We start from the raw sequence: 18,294 nt of genomic DNA on the forward strand, positions 1-18,294 counted from the left end.
GACGTCATTTCGAAAGGGAAAAAAAAGAGGCTTCATGCCCCACAAGAAATTTCTTAGGGATTGTTTTCATAAGCGGGGATTTTTTTTAATGAAGTAGGGAATTTTTAGGGACAATTAGGGATTTTTGTGATTTTCGTAAAAATTCGGGAGATTTAAGAACTTTTCGGGAGGTCGAGCGATGAAGCTAAAATTCGGGAGACTTGGCAGCTATGATATCTGAGGGGTGTCCGATAAGGAGGGTTTTACTAGTCAATGGCCACAACAGTCAAAAAAGTCTAACAAGGTGGGTGGCTGAAAAAAGATGTGATAAAAAATATAGTTGTCTAAATATCTACACCACAGGAACCCAAAAAGAGCTTATACTAATAATTATGAGAATATAAAATACCCTCTGCCCATTAAAAAATTATGGTGGTCTCATCTAAAGTATGGATGGCCTCAAATTCGATCATCTCAGTCCATGGACGAAGCTCTAAAGATGTGGGAGGGGGGGACACGATCTGTGTGAAATCAGTCAATGATTGAAAAAAATTTGATGGATTGTTCCATGTGCATTTCAAAATAAAAAAAATGGATTTTATATAAAATTTAAAATCTTTCTTTCCTGCAATTTATAAACAGTGTAAATGATGGTTTACATTATTTTTAATTTTTCAAGGATAAAAAATAAAAGATGATGAAATTAACTGCAATTGATACTAGGCAGTCATTACACTATAAAAGTTTGATAAAAGATCTGTAACAAAACTTTAAAAATACAATTAATAAGCCTATTGGTTATATTCATTCGTATGTAACCAATATGCTTATAAGTTTGATAAAAGATCTGTAACAAAACTTTAAAAATACAACTAATAAGCCTATTGGTTATATTCATTCGTATGTAACCAATATGCTTATAGGTTGGAATATTCAAGTTTTATAAAAAAAACTTTTTCAGAACTTTTATAGTGTAATCCTGGCCACATTTAACATTCTGGAAATAAAGTTCATTATACACCATGTCATTACTTATCAACTGATGTTGTTATAGCATGTTGCTTAAAGCAAGGGATCGAGTTAAAAAGGTCAAGAACTCAGAGTATGGGTTCGATTCCCATCCTCTGCAATTATATCAACATTTTTTTTATTATCATTGAATGGGGTCATCCACCATCCAAAAATCGAAGTATTTGCATTATGGTCATTTTATGACAATTTTAATGCTTTCAAAATGGACATAATCAGATGCAACTATACTGCAATTTACCTATTGGAAAAATCTGGGTCCTTTTCAATTGAAAATGGGTCCGTCTCAATAAAATTAAAGTATGGTCTGCCCCCCCCCCCATCATTCACTGGTATCCCTGTGAATGAAATTTATTTTTAAAAACATGCTCAATACAGAAGTTCATTGGGAAAAAAAGGTTAATTTACCAGCTTGCGACTAGGTTCTTTTTTACTTTCATTATCCACTAGCAGAGAAAGCTTGCAAAGAAACCCAGTAGCACTGAGAATTTAAATTATGAAATTTAACACATGAAATAAATCTAAAACAAATATAATCAAGTTAGGCACATTTCATACAGGGTGATTCAAAACTCAAACTTTTAGGAGAGGTAGAATACACAAAAACAAAACGAAATCGCATAGGAATTTATCAGAATTCTTTTTGTGCGTGTAACTGTGAATGGAAAAACTTTGAGCACTTGTTGTGAAACTTAACATGTACAAGTACTGTCCTTGTGTAAAGTATTGCTAAATAAAGTGTTTTTCCACCCATTATTGGCTTGTCATTTATGCATCTATGTTTATCCTTCAGCTGATCAGGTTGGGGCTTTCCAGTCATACATTCCTATGTGATTCAGTTTTGTTTGTGTTTTCTCTTTTAAAATTTTGTACACTGAGTAGAATCAACCTGTATATTTACTAATAAATCAATCCATAAATTCTCTTCCAATTGATTTTCTAAAAACCATAGCTCATTCAATAATACATATCTTCTGATTAAATTTAAAGCAAATGATTCTGATGCTTATCTTTTGATTAATATAAATCCTTGCAAAGCGATTTCAAGGTGGAATGATTTTTTTTCTCTCCCGGATGGCCCAAAATTGTAGTCTACCACCATTTAGCAACCACATATTTACACACCTGAATATGGGAGCTATGTCAGATTTGTGTTGGTTAAACATAAGTGTGCTTGTACGTTTGTCCAGCGTTTGGGGTGTTTCATGTTAAGTAGGTAGTGCTTCTATCCTACACATTGCTAATATGTGTGGATTTAAAATATTTAATGTATATACATTTGTGTTGTAGGTCTGTGCAATCATCGTGGCAACAGAACTTTTTTTTGAAGGGATAGCCAAATCGAAGTTGGAAAATCTTAGAAAATCATATTTAGCCAATTACCACTGCACAATCTCAGATTCTGAAATCGGATTTTCACCAAAGGCAAAATCTGAAGAAGGCATGGGGGCAAGTGCCCAAAGATAAAAAATTATAAATATTTTTAAATGTTTTTGTAGAAAATTAAAATGTTGCGGAAAAAAATACATTCTGATACTATCTGTGAATTTGAAGTTCTTTTTCAGTGTGTTAGTCTAGAAGAAATCATTGTGCCCCCTCCAAAGGCTGATTCTGCATTCACACCCCTGATTTTTGCACTGTGAAATGATGACTGCATAGCGGCTAGATGACAAAACAGAATGTTCAAGGTAATTTTTCCCCCCAAATAAAAACAATCTCTGAATTTTCTTTACAATTTGAATGGGTGTTCCAATCTTTTGATTTTTCAAAAACTGAGCATTCGTAATCTTGTAGGAACAAAGCAAATTTAAGTAAATGCTGTCTTTGAATGCCTGTAGATGAGGAAGTACTGTAATTTCTGGTCAGCATTTCATTCAGGGACCTAACAAGATATCTCATCTTATTCTTCAACAACCGGGTCATAGGCATACACAGAATTTTCTTGAGGGGGTTTTTAGATTTTTTTCGTTCTGACGGGGTTTAAGTTTTTTTCTGTAAAATAAAACTATATTAGCTCAAGGGGGGTTAGAACCCCAAAACCTCCCTTTGTGTACGTCAATGAATCGGGTTATATCAATAAAATGCAGTATGGTAAAATGCTTCATTTGTACTTTATTCATGGTCGTGATCATAATAGATGGTAGGAGGGGGAGAAGTTGGAAAATTTTTTATCTCTGTACTTTTTCCCTTTTGGAGCTGGGAAAGAATGCATTCCATGGGATGTGTGAACCAAATTTTTATACATCCTCTTCCGAAATCCTGGGTATTTGACAGGCTATAGTGCATCACCAACATCCCTGCATAATGACCATTTTTATCACATATATTTTGAGACATGACATAACTTTCAAAAAATGTCATTATTGACTTTCGGTTGCCACACCAGCTCAATCTGAAAATTCTTCATTTACCATAACCCGCTATGACCACTGTATCCAGTTGTACGGAACATTGGCGTATGCAAAGAGTGGGTTTTGGGGTTCTAACCCACCCCCCCCCCAGTTAAGATTATAGTGTTATTTTGCAGGAAAAAATATCTAAATCCCCCCCCCCCCCCCGAAAAATTCTGCGTACACCTATGGCACTGAATATGTATCATGTCCCCATACTAAAGCAGAATTCCAAATATTTCATTAGGGAACTTTCGTATAGTTTTGATAATAACCATCATGCATACCTTACAATCATAACAATTTTACAATGAGACAAACATCTTCATCCCAATACTCAAATGCTGGCTGGATATCAACTTCTAAAAAATTACCAATTTGTATAGTCATTCTATTTTCAATATTGACACCAATAAACTTAGTCTTGATAGTGAAAACAATACGGTTGAGGTAACTCATTTGGCTATTCATTACACCATTGTTTTGAACATCAGAACTTCAAGGAGCACAAATTTTTTATCACAATAAATACCCTATTGAAGGGAATTAGACCAAAAAAAAAAACCATGAAACCACGAAAAAAATACTTTCACACTTGTAAAATTCAAACAACCCAACATGTCAAATAAATGATTGAGCAAACAATGATTTTTCATCAGAGAGAGATACAATATATAATTTCAAAATTCATAACTAATTAATTCAATAATAGCATTTAAATATCTCATAGTATAAATACAATTAAATTTTGAGATTTACCGCAGGTATCAATTCATATTTTTCTTCCAACATTGCAGCACATACAGAATCTAAATGCAATGTTTCTCTTAATCCATCTTGAATCGTAGTACTTGATTGACAGACCTTTGTGTGAAATTGACAAAACATAAATAGTCTAAGTACATATATACATTCAAAAAATATTAAAGAGTGAGAGGTTTTTTTTTGAATTTCTTGCAACAAAATATGTGTAAAACACTGGTTTTTTTATTTGGTGGGGGGTGATCCAAAATCATTTCATTCGTACTTACAGGCACACCAATTTCTACAGCAACAAAGTAAAGTATAATAGTTATTTTCAAGTACAGTAAAACTCCTCTCAATGGACACCCTACAGATGCAGCCACTTCTCTTTTAAAGGCAAATAATATCCCCTTGTATAATAAAGTATGCATTTCAAACCCCTGATCAACTGCCCCTCCCCAATTTTATGGATGAATTTTTTTGTCCTGCCAATGTCTGCAAGAGAGGTTTTACTGCATTTATATTTTAGGGGAAATATACAAGTAGAGGGAGCCAGTCCCCATTCACAAATAATAACTAAGTCCACAAATATGTTCAAAAAATATATATAAAAAAAATACTAACTACAGGCCATTTTCCTACATGGGTAAGTCCCCTTATATGGGTACGATAAAAAATTGACAGAGGACAATAAGTTTGTTATACATTGGAGAATAATATTATATTTCAAATATTCTCTACAATGTATAAGAAAATTATTTTCTTCAGTCAGTTTTTATAGTAAAATTTCACTAAATTTCTCTTCATGTAATCACATCCCAGGCAGAAAAGTTAAAAAGTTTGAAAAAGATCTCGTGCACAAAGCATTCTTGCACTTCTCTCTGCATCTTCAACCTGCATTAAATGTGAATAATTATGTACTGATATTTAATGAATGATATTTAATTCATGAAAGTTTAATTTGGTTTGAACTGACCATGTAAAACATGCCTGTTAAGACTTTATTTAATATTCTTTGAGATTTCAGATATTTATAAACATTCTATTTTAGTGAAAGCATAAAAATGTTTTCTCATTAATATATGTCAATAAACTAGACATGCTACAAAATACTGTGCTGTTTCACGCAAAACCAAAACTATATTCTACACACCAGGGTGCACAACCGCACTGGGCTCAAACTTTGAGGGCCCCTGCAATCAAGCTAGCTGTTTACATGTTTGACAAATTTCTGATGTCATTTTACTTTCTCTTCCCTCTATATCATTGATCAAAGTTTCCATTGGGACCAAAATGACCCCACCACACCACTTGCATAAGGTTTTTTTTTGTCTGACAGCCGGAGTGTTCAGATCAAAATGGTGTATTGGAAGAGTAAGTTTTCTCTATAACAGTTTAAAATTAATGGTGAAAGATTGGATATCCAAGAAATGCACTAACAACATGAAGATAATGTTGTTAGAGTGAATTGTACGCAAGATCTGTGTGATCAACATGTGATGGTGATGTTTGCAAGTACTGTGTTTTCAAACTTAGAATAAGACTAATAGACTTAGAGTAATAATTTTGTGTTGTGAAAATACAGTAAATATTTTAATTTGTAAATTTTATTTTCTGAGTATATTTTAATTATATATGTTCATTTTTTAATCATGAAAATTGCATTAAAAAAAATCAATATATAATTTTAAAAAAATTTCAAAAGTCATGTATCCCTGTATTTCTTTCGAATGTGTCTTAGTAAAAGACCATTTTTGAGAAAATAATTAAAGAAATTTGAAAAATTATTTAGTGAATTAATTGATACATGAATGAAGTCATGTAATAAATCCATTGCTTTCATGAAAATTTCTTTTGTTGATTTTTAAAATTCATTAATACTTGCTGGGGTCAAAATAACATCACGAGGCCAGTTAAGTACAGAATTTTGACACCACCAGTTAAGGGGGTTAAAAATCATTCTATTCTCTACTACTACACTCTTTCTCCAAGTATCAACACATGATCTTTCTTCTTATTAGCTTCAGTAACAGTGACTTCAATTATGAAGCAATTTTTTTTCACAGTTAGAGTTAAAAGTTTAATTTTAATATCCATCAAAGTGTACTGAACTTTTTATTTTCTTTTGAAAGTCATTATATTTTATTTTCCATTGTTATTACTGTGAACTGCAAATATTTTAGAAGCATATATTTGCAGAAATAAACATAACAAGGAATTAAAAAGAACATTATAAAGTTTCAGGCATTTCAGTAAATAAAAATTTCTCCCAAAACAAACTCCTGACTACTGTCTTGTCTCTATATTTGGTTTTATGGTTTTACAGGATAATTTAATTTTTAACTCCTTTATGATTACAAACAAAATATTTCATCCAAATGCCAGTGGAATAAATTCAATCCAGTTGTGTTTTCGTGTTCCTCTCTCTTCTCACCATCACAAAACTTTATTGTAATCCAAAGAACCAAAATTTTTTTTCTTCTCCGTTCTTTCCATACTCTTGATAGTCATTTTTCCTCCCACTTGTAATGTATTTTTTTACCATATACACGCATAGCTGCCAACTTTTGAAAATGAAAATTCGGGAGATTTTCGCGCAAACCCGTATTTTATGCTAAAACCATTCCCTAATAAATACAATAGGGATTTTTCCAAATAAAATAGGGATTTTCCAAACATAAAAGTTAAAGCGTAGGGAATAAAATCCCTACTGAAGTCAAATTAAAATAGGGATTTTCCAAACATAAAAGTTAAAGCGTAGGGAATAAAATCCCTACAGAAGTCAAATTAAAATAGGGATTTTACACACATGGAAGTTAAACCCTTGGGAATAAAATTCCAACTCAAAAAACAAGTGAAATTGGAGGTAAAAACTTCAATGATGTAAATATAAATATTGTGTTCAATCAGAAACGCTGTGAACAAACATTCTGCGCGAATGACCCCAAAATCATCGGAAGATGAAGGAAAACACCGTCAATTTTTGAACAACACTGACTTTTTGTGACACTTGCTCGATGTTTTTTTTTTAATTTCACATGAGTGATGATGGCAGTCTTTCCATGCCCGATGTTTATGTCCGTAACACAACTTGTACAAAAAGGAAAAGTAGGCCCTCTTCTGGAACGTTTGATGAAAGGAAATTCATCGGAATAAGTATCTTTAAAATTGATGAAATATGTTTTTGCTTATCATTATTCATGCTTTGTTATATCGCACGTACGTAACTTCAACAAAAGAAATTTTGACCATATACGCGTCACTAGAATCTTCGATTATTATCCAGGACTATTGGCTGCTAAGCCATTTCCCTGCACGATAAGACAAACAACTTTCTTGTTACCATCAGAGGGTTTGTAAAACTTCCTTAAAAAGGGAATTTCCCCATGTACGACGTGTGACGTCATTTCGAAAGGGAAAAAAAAAGAGGCTTCATGCCCCACAAGAAATTCGTTAGGGATTGTTTTCATAAGCTGGGATTTTTTTTAATGAAGTAGGGAATTTTTAGGGACAATTAGGGATTTTTGTGATTTTCGTAAAAATTCGGGAGATTTAAGAACTTTTCGGGAGGTCGAGCGATGAAGCTAAAATTCGGGAGATTCCCGAAAAATTCGGGAGACTTGGCAGCTATGTACACGTAAGAGCAAAAGAGAACACATAGTTTAGGGTGAAAGAGAAATCTACTGTACACTCTCTTACCTACTTATCTATTATACTGTTTCTCCCATCTATTTTTTCCCTCTTTTCTTTTACTCTCTCCTTCCTTTTTCCAACATGCGATTAGGTTAAAACATGGTTACCTGATTCATCACTGATATATTAAATAGAGATCACACAAATTTGTTGCCAAAAGCTTGTATGTGAAGGGGTAAAATTATTTTTTTATTTATGAAAAAATTCTCTTCAACTTATGAAATTCAAAGCAAATGCAATCTGGCAAGTGGAACTGAGGGAGAAGGAGCTTGATTTTAAACAAGGTATAAAATAATTTTTTTATAAGATTCCTGATTAATTATTTTAAAATATAAAATAATATCATTTAAGTGTTTGTTTTTGTAATTGTCTTTTTGTCTTGTCTGAAAAATAAAATAATATCAATGGAAGAAAATTTTTATTGTACCTCTAGCTTTTTTTCACCGTCTTCTATATCTGCACTTTCTTCTTTTAAAAGTTTGGCACATGTAGAACCTATATCTAATTTTTCTCTATCTCCACCATCAAAAGATGAACATTCTTGAAGTTTTTCATTCATAATTTCTGCAGCTAGAGTCTTTCTGTCAGATATTATGACTGAATCTGTCCTACAATCTTCTGATGATTTGGCACTTATAAAATCTGCATCTATAACATTTGAGTTTTCTATTTTATTTTCATCTTCAAACAAATATTCCTGTTGAACAACATTCTCTTGAAGTTTTGCAGATTTATTATTAAACTTCCTTTTAAATTTTCTTTTACCCAATGTAGAATCACTATTGTCTTTTAGCTTCATTCTGTCATTCAACAATTCAATAGCTTCCCATCTTAAAGGCTTACCTAGAGGTATTTCCCCATCCAAACTAAGCGGAGATACAGGGGGATTTGGACGAATTAAAGTCAATGTTACTATTACTGGGCAGCTCCTCAATAATGATAAAGCTTCTTCATGAGTGAACGATGAAATGCAAACACCATTAACCTGAAACATAAGAACATGTACATTCTGGTAAGTTTATATACAGGGTGATTATAAAAAAAACTATCCCGACATATGGGCCCCTAACTATCATACCATTCACAGAAACTGAATGAAATTTTGGCATAAGGTATTTTGATGTATGCGCTCAAGAATGATATGAAAAACAACAGTGTCACTCCAACAGTTACGGTTACAGTGAGAAAATTTCAAAAATATCAAATGGCAACACCAAGTTTTTTGTATTGGAATGTGATCTGTAGCATGCAACTGTAGCATGAAAATCACCGGCGGTAGATAGGCTAAAAGTGAGGACAACCAGTAAGGACAGAGAAGCAGCATAAAATAAAGCATTTTATTGTGTTCCACAAATTTTCCACATGACCTTGTGGAGGACTAATCAGGCTGGGATCTCAGTTGAAGAAACGGTGTGACGAATGAAACGAACATTAATGCTCTGGTGCATGGTAAAGTCCTTTTTACTTTTTCCTTGCCTAGCTCCGGGGATTTTCGTGCTACAGGTGCCATTCCAATGCTATTTAGTGTTTTTTAGTATGGAGATCGCATTCCAATACAAAAAACTTGGTGTTGCCATTTGATATTTTCGAAATTTTCTCACTGTAACCGTAACTGTAAAAGTGACACTGTTGTTTTCCATATCATTCTTGAGCGCATACCTCAAAATACCTTATGCCAAAATTTCATTCAGTTTCTGTGAATGGTATGATAGTTAGGGGCCCATATGTCGGGATAGTTTTTTTTATAATCACCCCGTATATAGCTACTGTAAACAAAATTATTAATACCTTCAGATTTGCTCAGTGGAATAGTTAATACACAGTTGAAACTTGAAAAAGTTGTCACAAGCCAGCAAAGCTACTTGACTATTGGAGAAGGTAAATATGGATTTATTTTAGTACTTTTCAGCAATTAGGGTTTATGTAGTTATGGTTCAGCTAGGGTGGCTATGATGAGTACTGTTAACTAGAAAGACTGCAGTCGTCTTACCTAGATACAAGCATCTCTTATAATAGTCTTGATTTAGTCCAGAAATGAGAAAGGTAGCTCACACACTAGCTTCAGTAATCTTGAAGCCATCAGTGTACTATTTAATCACATTGATTGGGATATTGTCAATAATATCAGCAATTTAGTTTTGTGCGGTTATTTGAGATATTTGTAATCCTGATTGGATCATATCAAATTAGTTTTTATGGGTATATAATTCAGACAGCATTTCACTGTTACAGTTTATATTTCAGCTGTCCTATGCCGTACATGATGAACATTGGCATCACATTCAATTTTCATACTACTAATTTTAGGTCATAAGCCATATAGACCAAATGAATGATTAACCAGTCACTTGGCCAGTTAATTTCTCTGTGTTACCTGTGGTTCCCTTTTTTTATGTAGATGCGTGCACATTTTTCCTTTTTTTTTTAAAGTTTCAAGCTAATAAAATATATTTTTTGATTGTTTTAATGCATTCATAATAAAATTCAGAGTATTTAACGTTCTTTGCCATTTTTTGAAAAAAAAAACTATAATTGAAGTAATTACTAATTAGTATTCAAAATAGAAATATTGAATTCTTGATTGTAAATAATGCCAGCACGAATTGTTCAAATTCAAATTGAACATAGGAAATATATTTCTTCAAATATGATTGTTCAACTCCATCTACTGGCAAGCAAATAATGTAGGATGCCTTAGGAGGTGGTGTAACATAACCATAGATCCCACAGAATAGTCCTTAATCAAGTCATTTTTAATACTTTTACTTAATCCCAGGGGCCGTTCAAGTATTACGTCATCATCGATGGGGGGAGGGGTTTCCGATTTGCTGACTTTTGATTACAAGGGGGAGGTTCGGATAATGCTTATGTCATCAACCACCCTTTATGAAAACATAAAATATTTTTAATGACATCTTACTCGGTGCACCAAAAGCGAAAAAAAAACTTTCGATAGTTTGTGGGCACTTGAAGTAACATCTCCCCCCTATTGATAAGTGCCCTACATAGCCATTTTAGTGATCTCTAAATATTTCACAGATCCAAGTGATCTGCAAATGTGTCCGCGCCGCATAAGTGCTCTGGAACTGTGCCACGTATCACTCAAGTAATTATATGCCGCAAATCACTGAAATAATCTGAGAATGTGGTGCGGGTAAACTTGAATGCTGTAGAACCGCACCGGGGGCTACTTAAGTGCTCTAAAACTACATCATGCCACTCAAGGGATCTCTAAATGTGTCACGGATCTCTCAAGTGTTCTGGAACTGTCCCGGGTCATTGAAGTGACTGAAAATGTGCCATGGGCTGCTTAAATGTTCTGGAATTGTACCATGGGACACTTAAGCAATCTCTAAATGTGCTGCTTATATCATTTTTACAAAATTAGGCTTGAGGTGGGCAGGCTGCATCAGATAATCCCCAGGGCCATATTTGGTCCGCGGGCCAAGGGCCTTTAAGCGATTTATCATTATATGGCTTAGAAGATGGGTTGCAATGAATTTATTAAAGATAAATTTTTAGTTAATATCCTTCAAATAACATTGAAATTAAAAGAAATTGATTATAACATATAAATGTATTGTCTTCCGAAATTTCAATTCAAACGATATATATTTATTTATAATATTATAATATTTATAATATTTTTAATTTATAATATTTATATAATTTTTTGCATTAAAAAATAAATTTTTGATCGTCAGGGGGGAAGCATGAGCCCCTCATGCCCCCTCCCACTTGTGTACGTTTCTGATCCCCCCAATATGTGTTAGGATTCAGAGCGGCAGAGCTGATGACGAAATTTTGCTGACAAGGGGGGGGGGGAGGGGGTCAAAAGTGGCTAAAAATTTGCTTATGTAATACTTGAACGGCCCCTTACCTTTGTTTTGATTTCGGGATCGATTCACGGAATCGCGTACTGTCGATATCCGCCGATCGGCTGTCAATGTTTATGTTTTTGTGTTGCCAAATTTCATGTCATAGTTGTGCAATAATATTTTATTCCATATAAATATGCAAATAAGATGTTTTCTGTCAAAGAAATACATTAATGTTGTAGTGCCACCGATTTTTATTTGCTGCTTCAATGATGAATGATGGGAAATATTCTTTTGTTACTGGAATTTTCTTTACTAAGCAGCTATGACTAACTACAAATTAAAAATGCCTAAATGAAAAATACGTAGAAGTTATTCGCATATACAGTATATACATAAGTGGGGATATTCTTTTTAAAAATAAATATTATGCATTTTAAAAGCATGGTTTCTTTTTCGTGATTTTTAATGCATATTTTCTCTTTTTTGGTATATATTTTGGAACTTTTAACTTTTTCAGAGTTCTTGGTGAATATTTTGCATAATTTTCACTAAATGCATATTTTTGTATTTTTAAGTGCATATTTGCATATGTTTAGAGCATATTTCGTCACTCTTTTAGTGCATATAATCCGGGCTCATAACCAGGCAACATGATTCTAAGTGCTGTTCTTTTTTTTTGTGGTATCATACATTGCATTAGGATTGAGTGACCTCACTACTTTCTCAAACACATCAAAAGGTTCTCTAACTGTATTCTACAAAACAGAGGTAAATCACTAAAATACAAAAGAAATTTCTGGGGCCTCTGAACATTAGTGGGCCCTCAGCATGTGCCCTGTTTTCCCATGCGATAAACAGTCCCTGATTAAAATGATGTAAGTGCTGGAAAATAACATTTTAAAGGAGCAGGAACAGAAGGCAGTGGATGCTGTTTTGTTTCATCAACATTTTTCTAATGAGAAGTAGTGCTGTTCCTATTTTAATGATGAGTTGGATTTTTGAAGTTGTACAAGTTCCTCATCTTGAAGCTACATAGTTAATATCTGCTAGTAATCGATAACAGGAGGTGAAGAGATAGCATCAATCTAGGGAGAGAAAATGTTTGTTTCCCCCTGGAGGTAGTATAGTATTATTGCGTACAGCATACATAACAGAAAATAGTAGTTTTTTCATTTCCTTGTTTCTTTGAATTATTATTTAGTGTTTGGAGGAAGGGGGAAAAAATTTATCAGCTCACAATCAGAAAAAAAAATCTTCTTGAAAATAGGTGGTAATTTCAAGAAGGTTTAGTGATTTCCAATGTGGCAGTTATAATGCGAATCAGGAAAATTTTAAAAACCGCTTAGAGGAATAAAAGTAAAGGGGAAAAAAATTGCAAATTTAAAAGCTACCAAAGCTGCATTTTTCAAAAAGTTATGACATGACATGAACGTCGCTCTCCACTTGTTAATACAAGATATACAGAAGACTGGATGTTGTGAAGATATTTATTATTTTAGATGTTAATTTTTTAAGGAAGGAAAAAACTCATCTCTGCCTCTACCGGGAGTCGAACCCGGGTCCCTCGATTGCCGGACGAGTGCTCTGACCACTAAGCTACAGAGGAGATAGAGATTTTCCTTTGCTAGAGCGTATATGTGCCGAACGGAACCGTGCAATGGACGGTGAACCGATCAGCTAATAGCTCATGGACGACGAGCCACCAGATGGCTATATATATGACATGAATGTCGCTCTCCACTTGTTAATACATGTTTCAAAAAGTTGTTTGCAGAAGCAGCTTTCTATGAAAACTTGCTCATATTTAATTTTTATGCAAACTGCTTATAAATCTCACTAGCTTTTTACCTGAAATAATATGTTAATTTACATTTTCAAGTAATTATTTTCCTTTTTAAACATTTTTTCTCAAGAGTCTTATTTTCAATGACATTGAAAATGTGAAATTTGGGAAAGCTGTCTTAAAAATCCAATGCATGTGCACTTGTAATTTTACAACAAATTAAATATTGACATGCTAACATTCCTCAATGATGCTAAATATTATATTTTGTAAACATATACGCTAAACTTATTATAACAACAGTACTGAATTATAAACCTGTGGTTATAACCTTTGAAATAAAATCACCAGGATGAATCCGACCATCAGAAATTGCTGGCTCTCTTATCAAATCATGAACATAAAAACCTTTGAGGTCATAAGTCTTTTCTTCATGTTTCGATATTGTAAAACCAAGTGCTCCATCTTGTTTTATAAGAATAATTTCAAATTCCTGAAAATAAATTTACTGAGAAAAAAATCAAACAAAAAAATTTTCTGAAAAAAATTAAAACAAATCATTCTAAAATAATTGATAATTTACATTTTTAGAGGTTGAAATGATATTAGTTTTATTCATTGTATATATTTTTTCAAGTAGGTATAACATTTTTTAATTATCTTTTATCAAACTTTAAAAGATCATAACTCTTACGTGTAGTAGCCATGTTTCTAATCAAAATTAATGCTAAATGATGAAAATATTAACCTAATAAAAGAACTTAGTGCATTTAATGCACACAAAAAAAAGCAAAATGTGTTACTATCTTAATTAGACTGAAAACCATGATCTGTATGAAGAACCATATAAAATTAAGTAAAAAATTAGAATTGAGATATAACTAGACTATATAATATAGAATGACTGGACAGTATAGCACTGGATATACAGTAACCTCTCACTTATGCACTTTATTATTTATATGTCTCTCAGTTATAAGATAATTTTATGCACTACTGGGCAAAAATATAGAAAGATAATGATGTTGATCATTCATTTATACAACTTTCATTTGTGATTCATTTTGTGACCTACTTTTCAGTTATGGGTGGCAAAAAATTTATTTTCCAGTAAGGCTTTTACTAAGTGTTAAAAAAGATCAAGAGCTATTATGGCTAATTATATTTGTTACCTCTGTGTTCCAGAGCATATTCATTCTCTTCTTTCATAAGACTGCATCGCTGTTTACGACTGACGGGATATCAGAGTGGGATTCCCTTTGGAGGTTCTTTTGTACTCTGTACACTGCCATCACACAAATTTAACAATGTGATAGCATTGTAATCACAGGATTTTTTGCATGTTCATATGAATTCAATGAAGAAATATTATTGTCCTACATTGTAAGAATAAAGCCAATGCCCGCATTTCACTTAAATACTTGCACACATATCCAATTTCATTCTATATATTTAAGCAAGTTTTTTCCCTCATTTTCACTTATACGTCTTCAAATAGAAGTGATCAAATCTTTGAGCAAAGCAACATCATGAATCAAAAGGAGGCTATGAAAGTCCTACTTGGATTCCCTTGGAGCAAAGAGTTAAGATGCAGTAACAATAAGAGTCAGACAGGAAATGATCCCATCAACAAATCACCACCGATCTTTGAAGGCAATCAGTCAGAGATCGGCACAAATCCAGTAAAACCTACCAATATGACTGCTGAAATAGATTAAACTTCAGGCATGTACAGTAAAGAGTTCTGTTCAATCACGCCTATAATGCTAGTCTCACTTTTGACACACCCATAATTACATCTCTGAAGATATTAATCACAGATGTGGGCCAAATGTCAGGAAGTGAAGTACCCAGATCATGGCCTAACAGCACAGAAGTTACATTTCATGAAATGCCAGCCATGAAAAACATTGCAAAGACCCACCATCAATAAAATATCAAATTTTTAACAGACTGTCATGAAACAAAATCATTTACCAAACGAGTTCTTATTTGGTTATCTTTCAAATTTGGCTAACTGTAAGCATTAAATATCAAGTTTTTAATCAAGTAGCAGAAAAGAAAAAGATAAAAGTCAAAAAGATATGGTTACGTATGATGAAAGACATTAAAACAAAAATGTCTTCATTATACATAAAATAATTCGTTCAATGAAAATCATTTAAACCATAGGTTCCCAAGCTTTATGTTCCATTTGCCCCTTCCTTGGGAAATGTTTTTCTCATCGCCCCCAAACTGAAGCCAACCCATAGGATCTGTGTTAAACCCACAGCTTTTACTGAACACTGGACCTTTTCATTGTTCCCCAGAGGATAATATTGACCACTTTAGGAAACGCTGATCTAAACATGAGATTCTAATCTGTATCTAAATGTCTTGTAATGATTATAAATTATGCCCCTCCCCCTCAAATACTTCTACAACATATATTAGAAGTCAATGCTTTGATAAAAAATCATATTAAAATTTGAAGACCAAATTTTTCCGCACAATACAATTATAAATATAGGATTTGTACAATGATAAAAAATTCAGGAATTAGAAATTTAAAAAATTTAGCTTTTTTCAATAGATTTGACAGTAATATCATAACAATCAAAATGATGGGAAAGCCAAACAAAACATTGTCTCATAAAATATACAAAAATTATGGTCATTTATCAAAACATCTTATCTAAATAACCGTAACCCTTAAATGATAAAAAAAATATTTTTTTGTTTTTGTGTATTGTAATTATCTATACTGAAAATTTTAGTCCTCTTGTATAAATTTTCATTTCATTGAAATTCTGATTTTTCCTTTATTTGCATATTAGTTTTAGTTATTGAATTGTTACACATCAGCATTGTGGCATATGGCAATGATGATGAAAAGCCGAAAGTTAGGTCGATTCACACATCAAGGATACTATCGTGTTATTGAAGTGGAACATACATAAATAAGAATATATTTACACTTTAATATATATGATGGGGAATAACATAATTATGTTAATCACAACATAATGGCAAAGAATACAACAACAATTCTAATTATGCAAATTCTTTCGAACCTCAAAGTCCTCTCATTGACATATGCGCATGGATTGAAGTCATGAAAGAGGAAGAAACTTTTTCTTATTCTTCCCTTCTACACCATGTCACTTGTACTGCCATCTGTTTTCAAATTTTATTTTATTGTGGACTTTGCAGTGTATTAATCTATCTGTATGCCAACATCACGCACAAATTAACATTTTCCATAATAGAAAACTTTTCATAAACACACTGTATTAAAAAAAAAGTATTTTTATAATAAATACTGTATTAGAAAATAAAATATGTTTTCTAATAAATTCATATAACAAGCACCATTTTTTTCTATTTTAACTAAAAGCTACAGAAAATTTATAACAAATGTTACCTCAAGATTATTTCTTTCAGATTCTGGAGTCCTTCCATTAACATCTTTTGAAAATGAACTCAAAACTATTGGCCAAAATTCCTAGACATTTAAAGCACATTTATATAAAACAGCCTTACTTAAATAAGAAATTTAAAGAGAGAAAAAAGTGGAGAAAATTAAAATAGCTGAAATGAATTAAAAATTAATGTGAATTTTTTGTTTCAGTAAAAATTACAATAGTTTTTAATCATAAAAACAGTTTCTCATGGAATACTTAATCGAGAATGCTCAATTTTATACATTGTCTGAAATTAAGCATTTTAGTCTTCTCCGAGGTTTTCTTGAGCCTATCCATGGTAAAAAAAATGGCATTAAATTGGATATCCACCCCCAAAAATAATAATAGTTTATGCTCCAGTTTCATAAAATTAGTGTCTGAATGGTGGGGTGGTAAGATGCACATCTGCCACTTTGAAGGTTGCCGTCAAGTCCCAGGTTCGATCCCAGTGAAGAATATAGATAACTAGATATTTTTTCTAACAAACTTGGTGACCACCGATAGATGGCTCCTTCATTTCCAACACAACTTGTTAATGGGAGTATAGCGATATGGCTGAAGTTTGTGTGCATTAAAGTAGTTTAATAAAATTAGAACATTAAGAAGACAGCAACGAATACAAATACAACGCTACAACAGGCAAAATGCTTAACGAGGTGGCTGATAAAAAGATGCCCATAAAAAAATAGATGTCATATTTCAAAAATACAGCAACCCAATAAAAAATGCAATTAACACAAATTATAAACAATATATACACATGATAAAATATTATACAACGCCCATAAAGAATACTTATGGTTGTCTAATTCTAAGAATGGATAGCTTCTCGATTCACCCCAACATGTTTATCGTATTTCTTTTTAAACGTGTCAATTGTGTTACAATTTACTACCTCCGGGGTAAGCTATTCCATTTATTAACAACCTTATTAGAGAAAAATTCCCTGCGACACCATAACCTTGCATTGTCCCTCACCAATCGATACTGGTGTCCCCTTGTAAAAGCAGTCGATTGGCGGTGTACTAAAAGTTCATGGTCCATCCTATCCATCCCATTGAAAATTTTGAACACTTCCATCGTATCTCCCAACACCTGCGCTCATCTAATGGAAACATATTTAAAAAAATGAAGTCTCTCTTCATAACTCAATCCCTGTGTGCCAATAAGGACATGCGTAGCTCTTCTCTGCACCCCTTCAACCAAGTCTATGTCCCTCTGTAGGTGTGGTCTCCAAAACCTTACAGCATACTCCAGTCCAGGACAAACTAAGCCTCAAAAAAGAGGAAGAATGACTTTAGGAGAACGCGAAGAGACCTTTTTGAAAATGAGACCAAGCATTCTATTCGCTTTTTTGACCACCGCTGAACAATGTTCAGAAAACCTAAGTCGCTCGTCAATGAGAATTCCCA

At 32.8% G+C, this 18,294-nt stretch overlaps 1 protein-coding gene across 2 annotated transcripts in view; it reads right to left on the reverse strand.

Moving 5' to 3' along the window:
* Window positions 1-18,294, reverse strand: part of LOC149085214 (uncharacterized) — a 123,710-nt gene that overhangs the window by 15,912 nt on the left and 89,504 nt on the right. For both annotated transcript variants that reach the window (XM_089233078.1, XM_089233079.1), the window contains 4 exons: window positions 16,843-16,923; window positions 13,771-13,932; window positions 8,263-8,820; window positions 4,158-4,262 (listed from right to left, as the gene is read on the reverse strand). In XM_089233078.1, coding sequence (XP_089089204.1) covers window positions 4,158-4,262; window positions 8,263-8,820; window positions 13,771-13,932; window positions 16,843-16,923 — 906 coding nt within the window. The remainder of the gene's footprint in view (window positions 1-4,157; window positions 4,263-8,262; window positions 8,821-13,770; window positions 13,933-16,842; window positions 16,924-18,294) is intronic.

This window comes from Pholcus phalangioides, unplaced genomic scaffold (genome assembly GCF_987345545.1).
Source record: "Pholcus phalangioides strain wild (caught in Gottingen) unplaced genomic scaffold, Ppha-v1.0 ptg000007l_1, whole genome shotgun sequence".
Lineage (NCBI taxonomy): Eukaryota > Metazoa > Arthropoda > Arachnida > Araneae > Pholcidae > Pholcus > Pholcus phalangioides.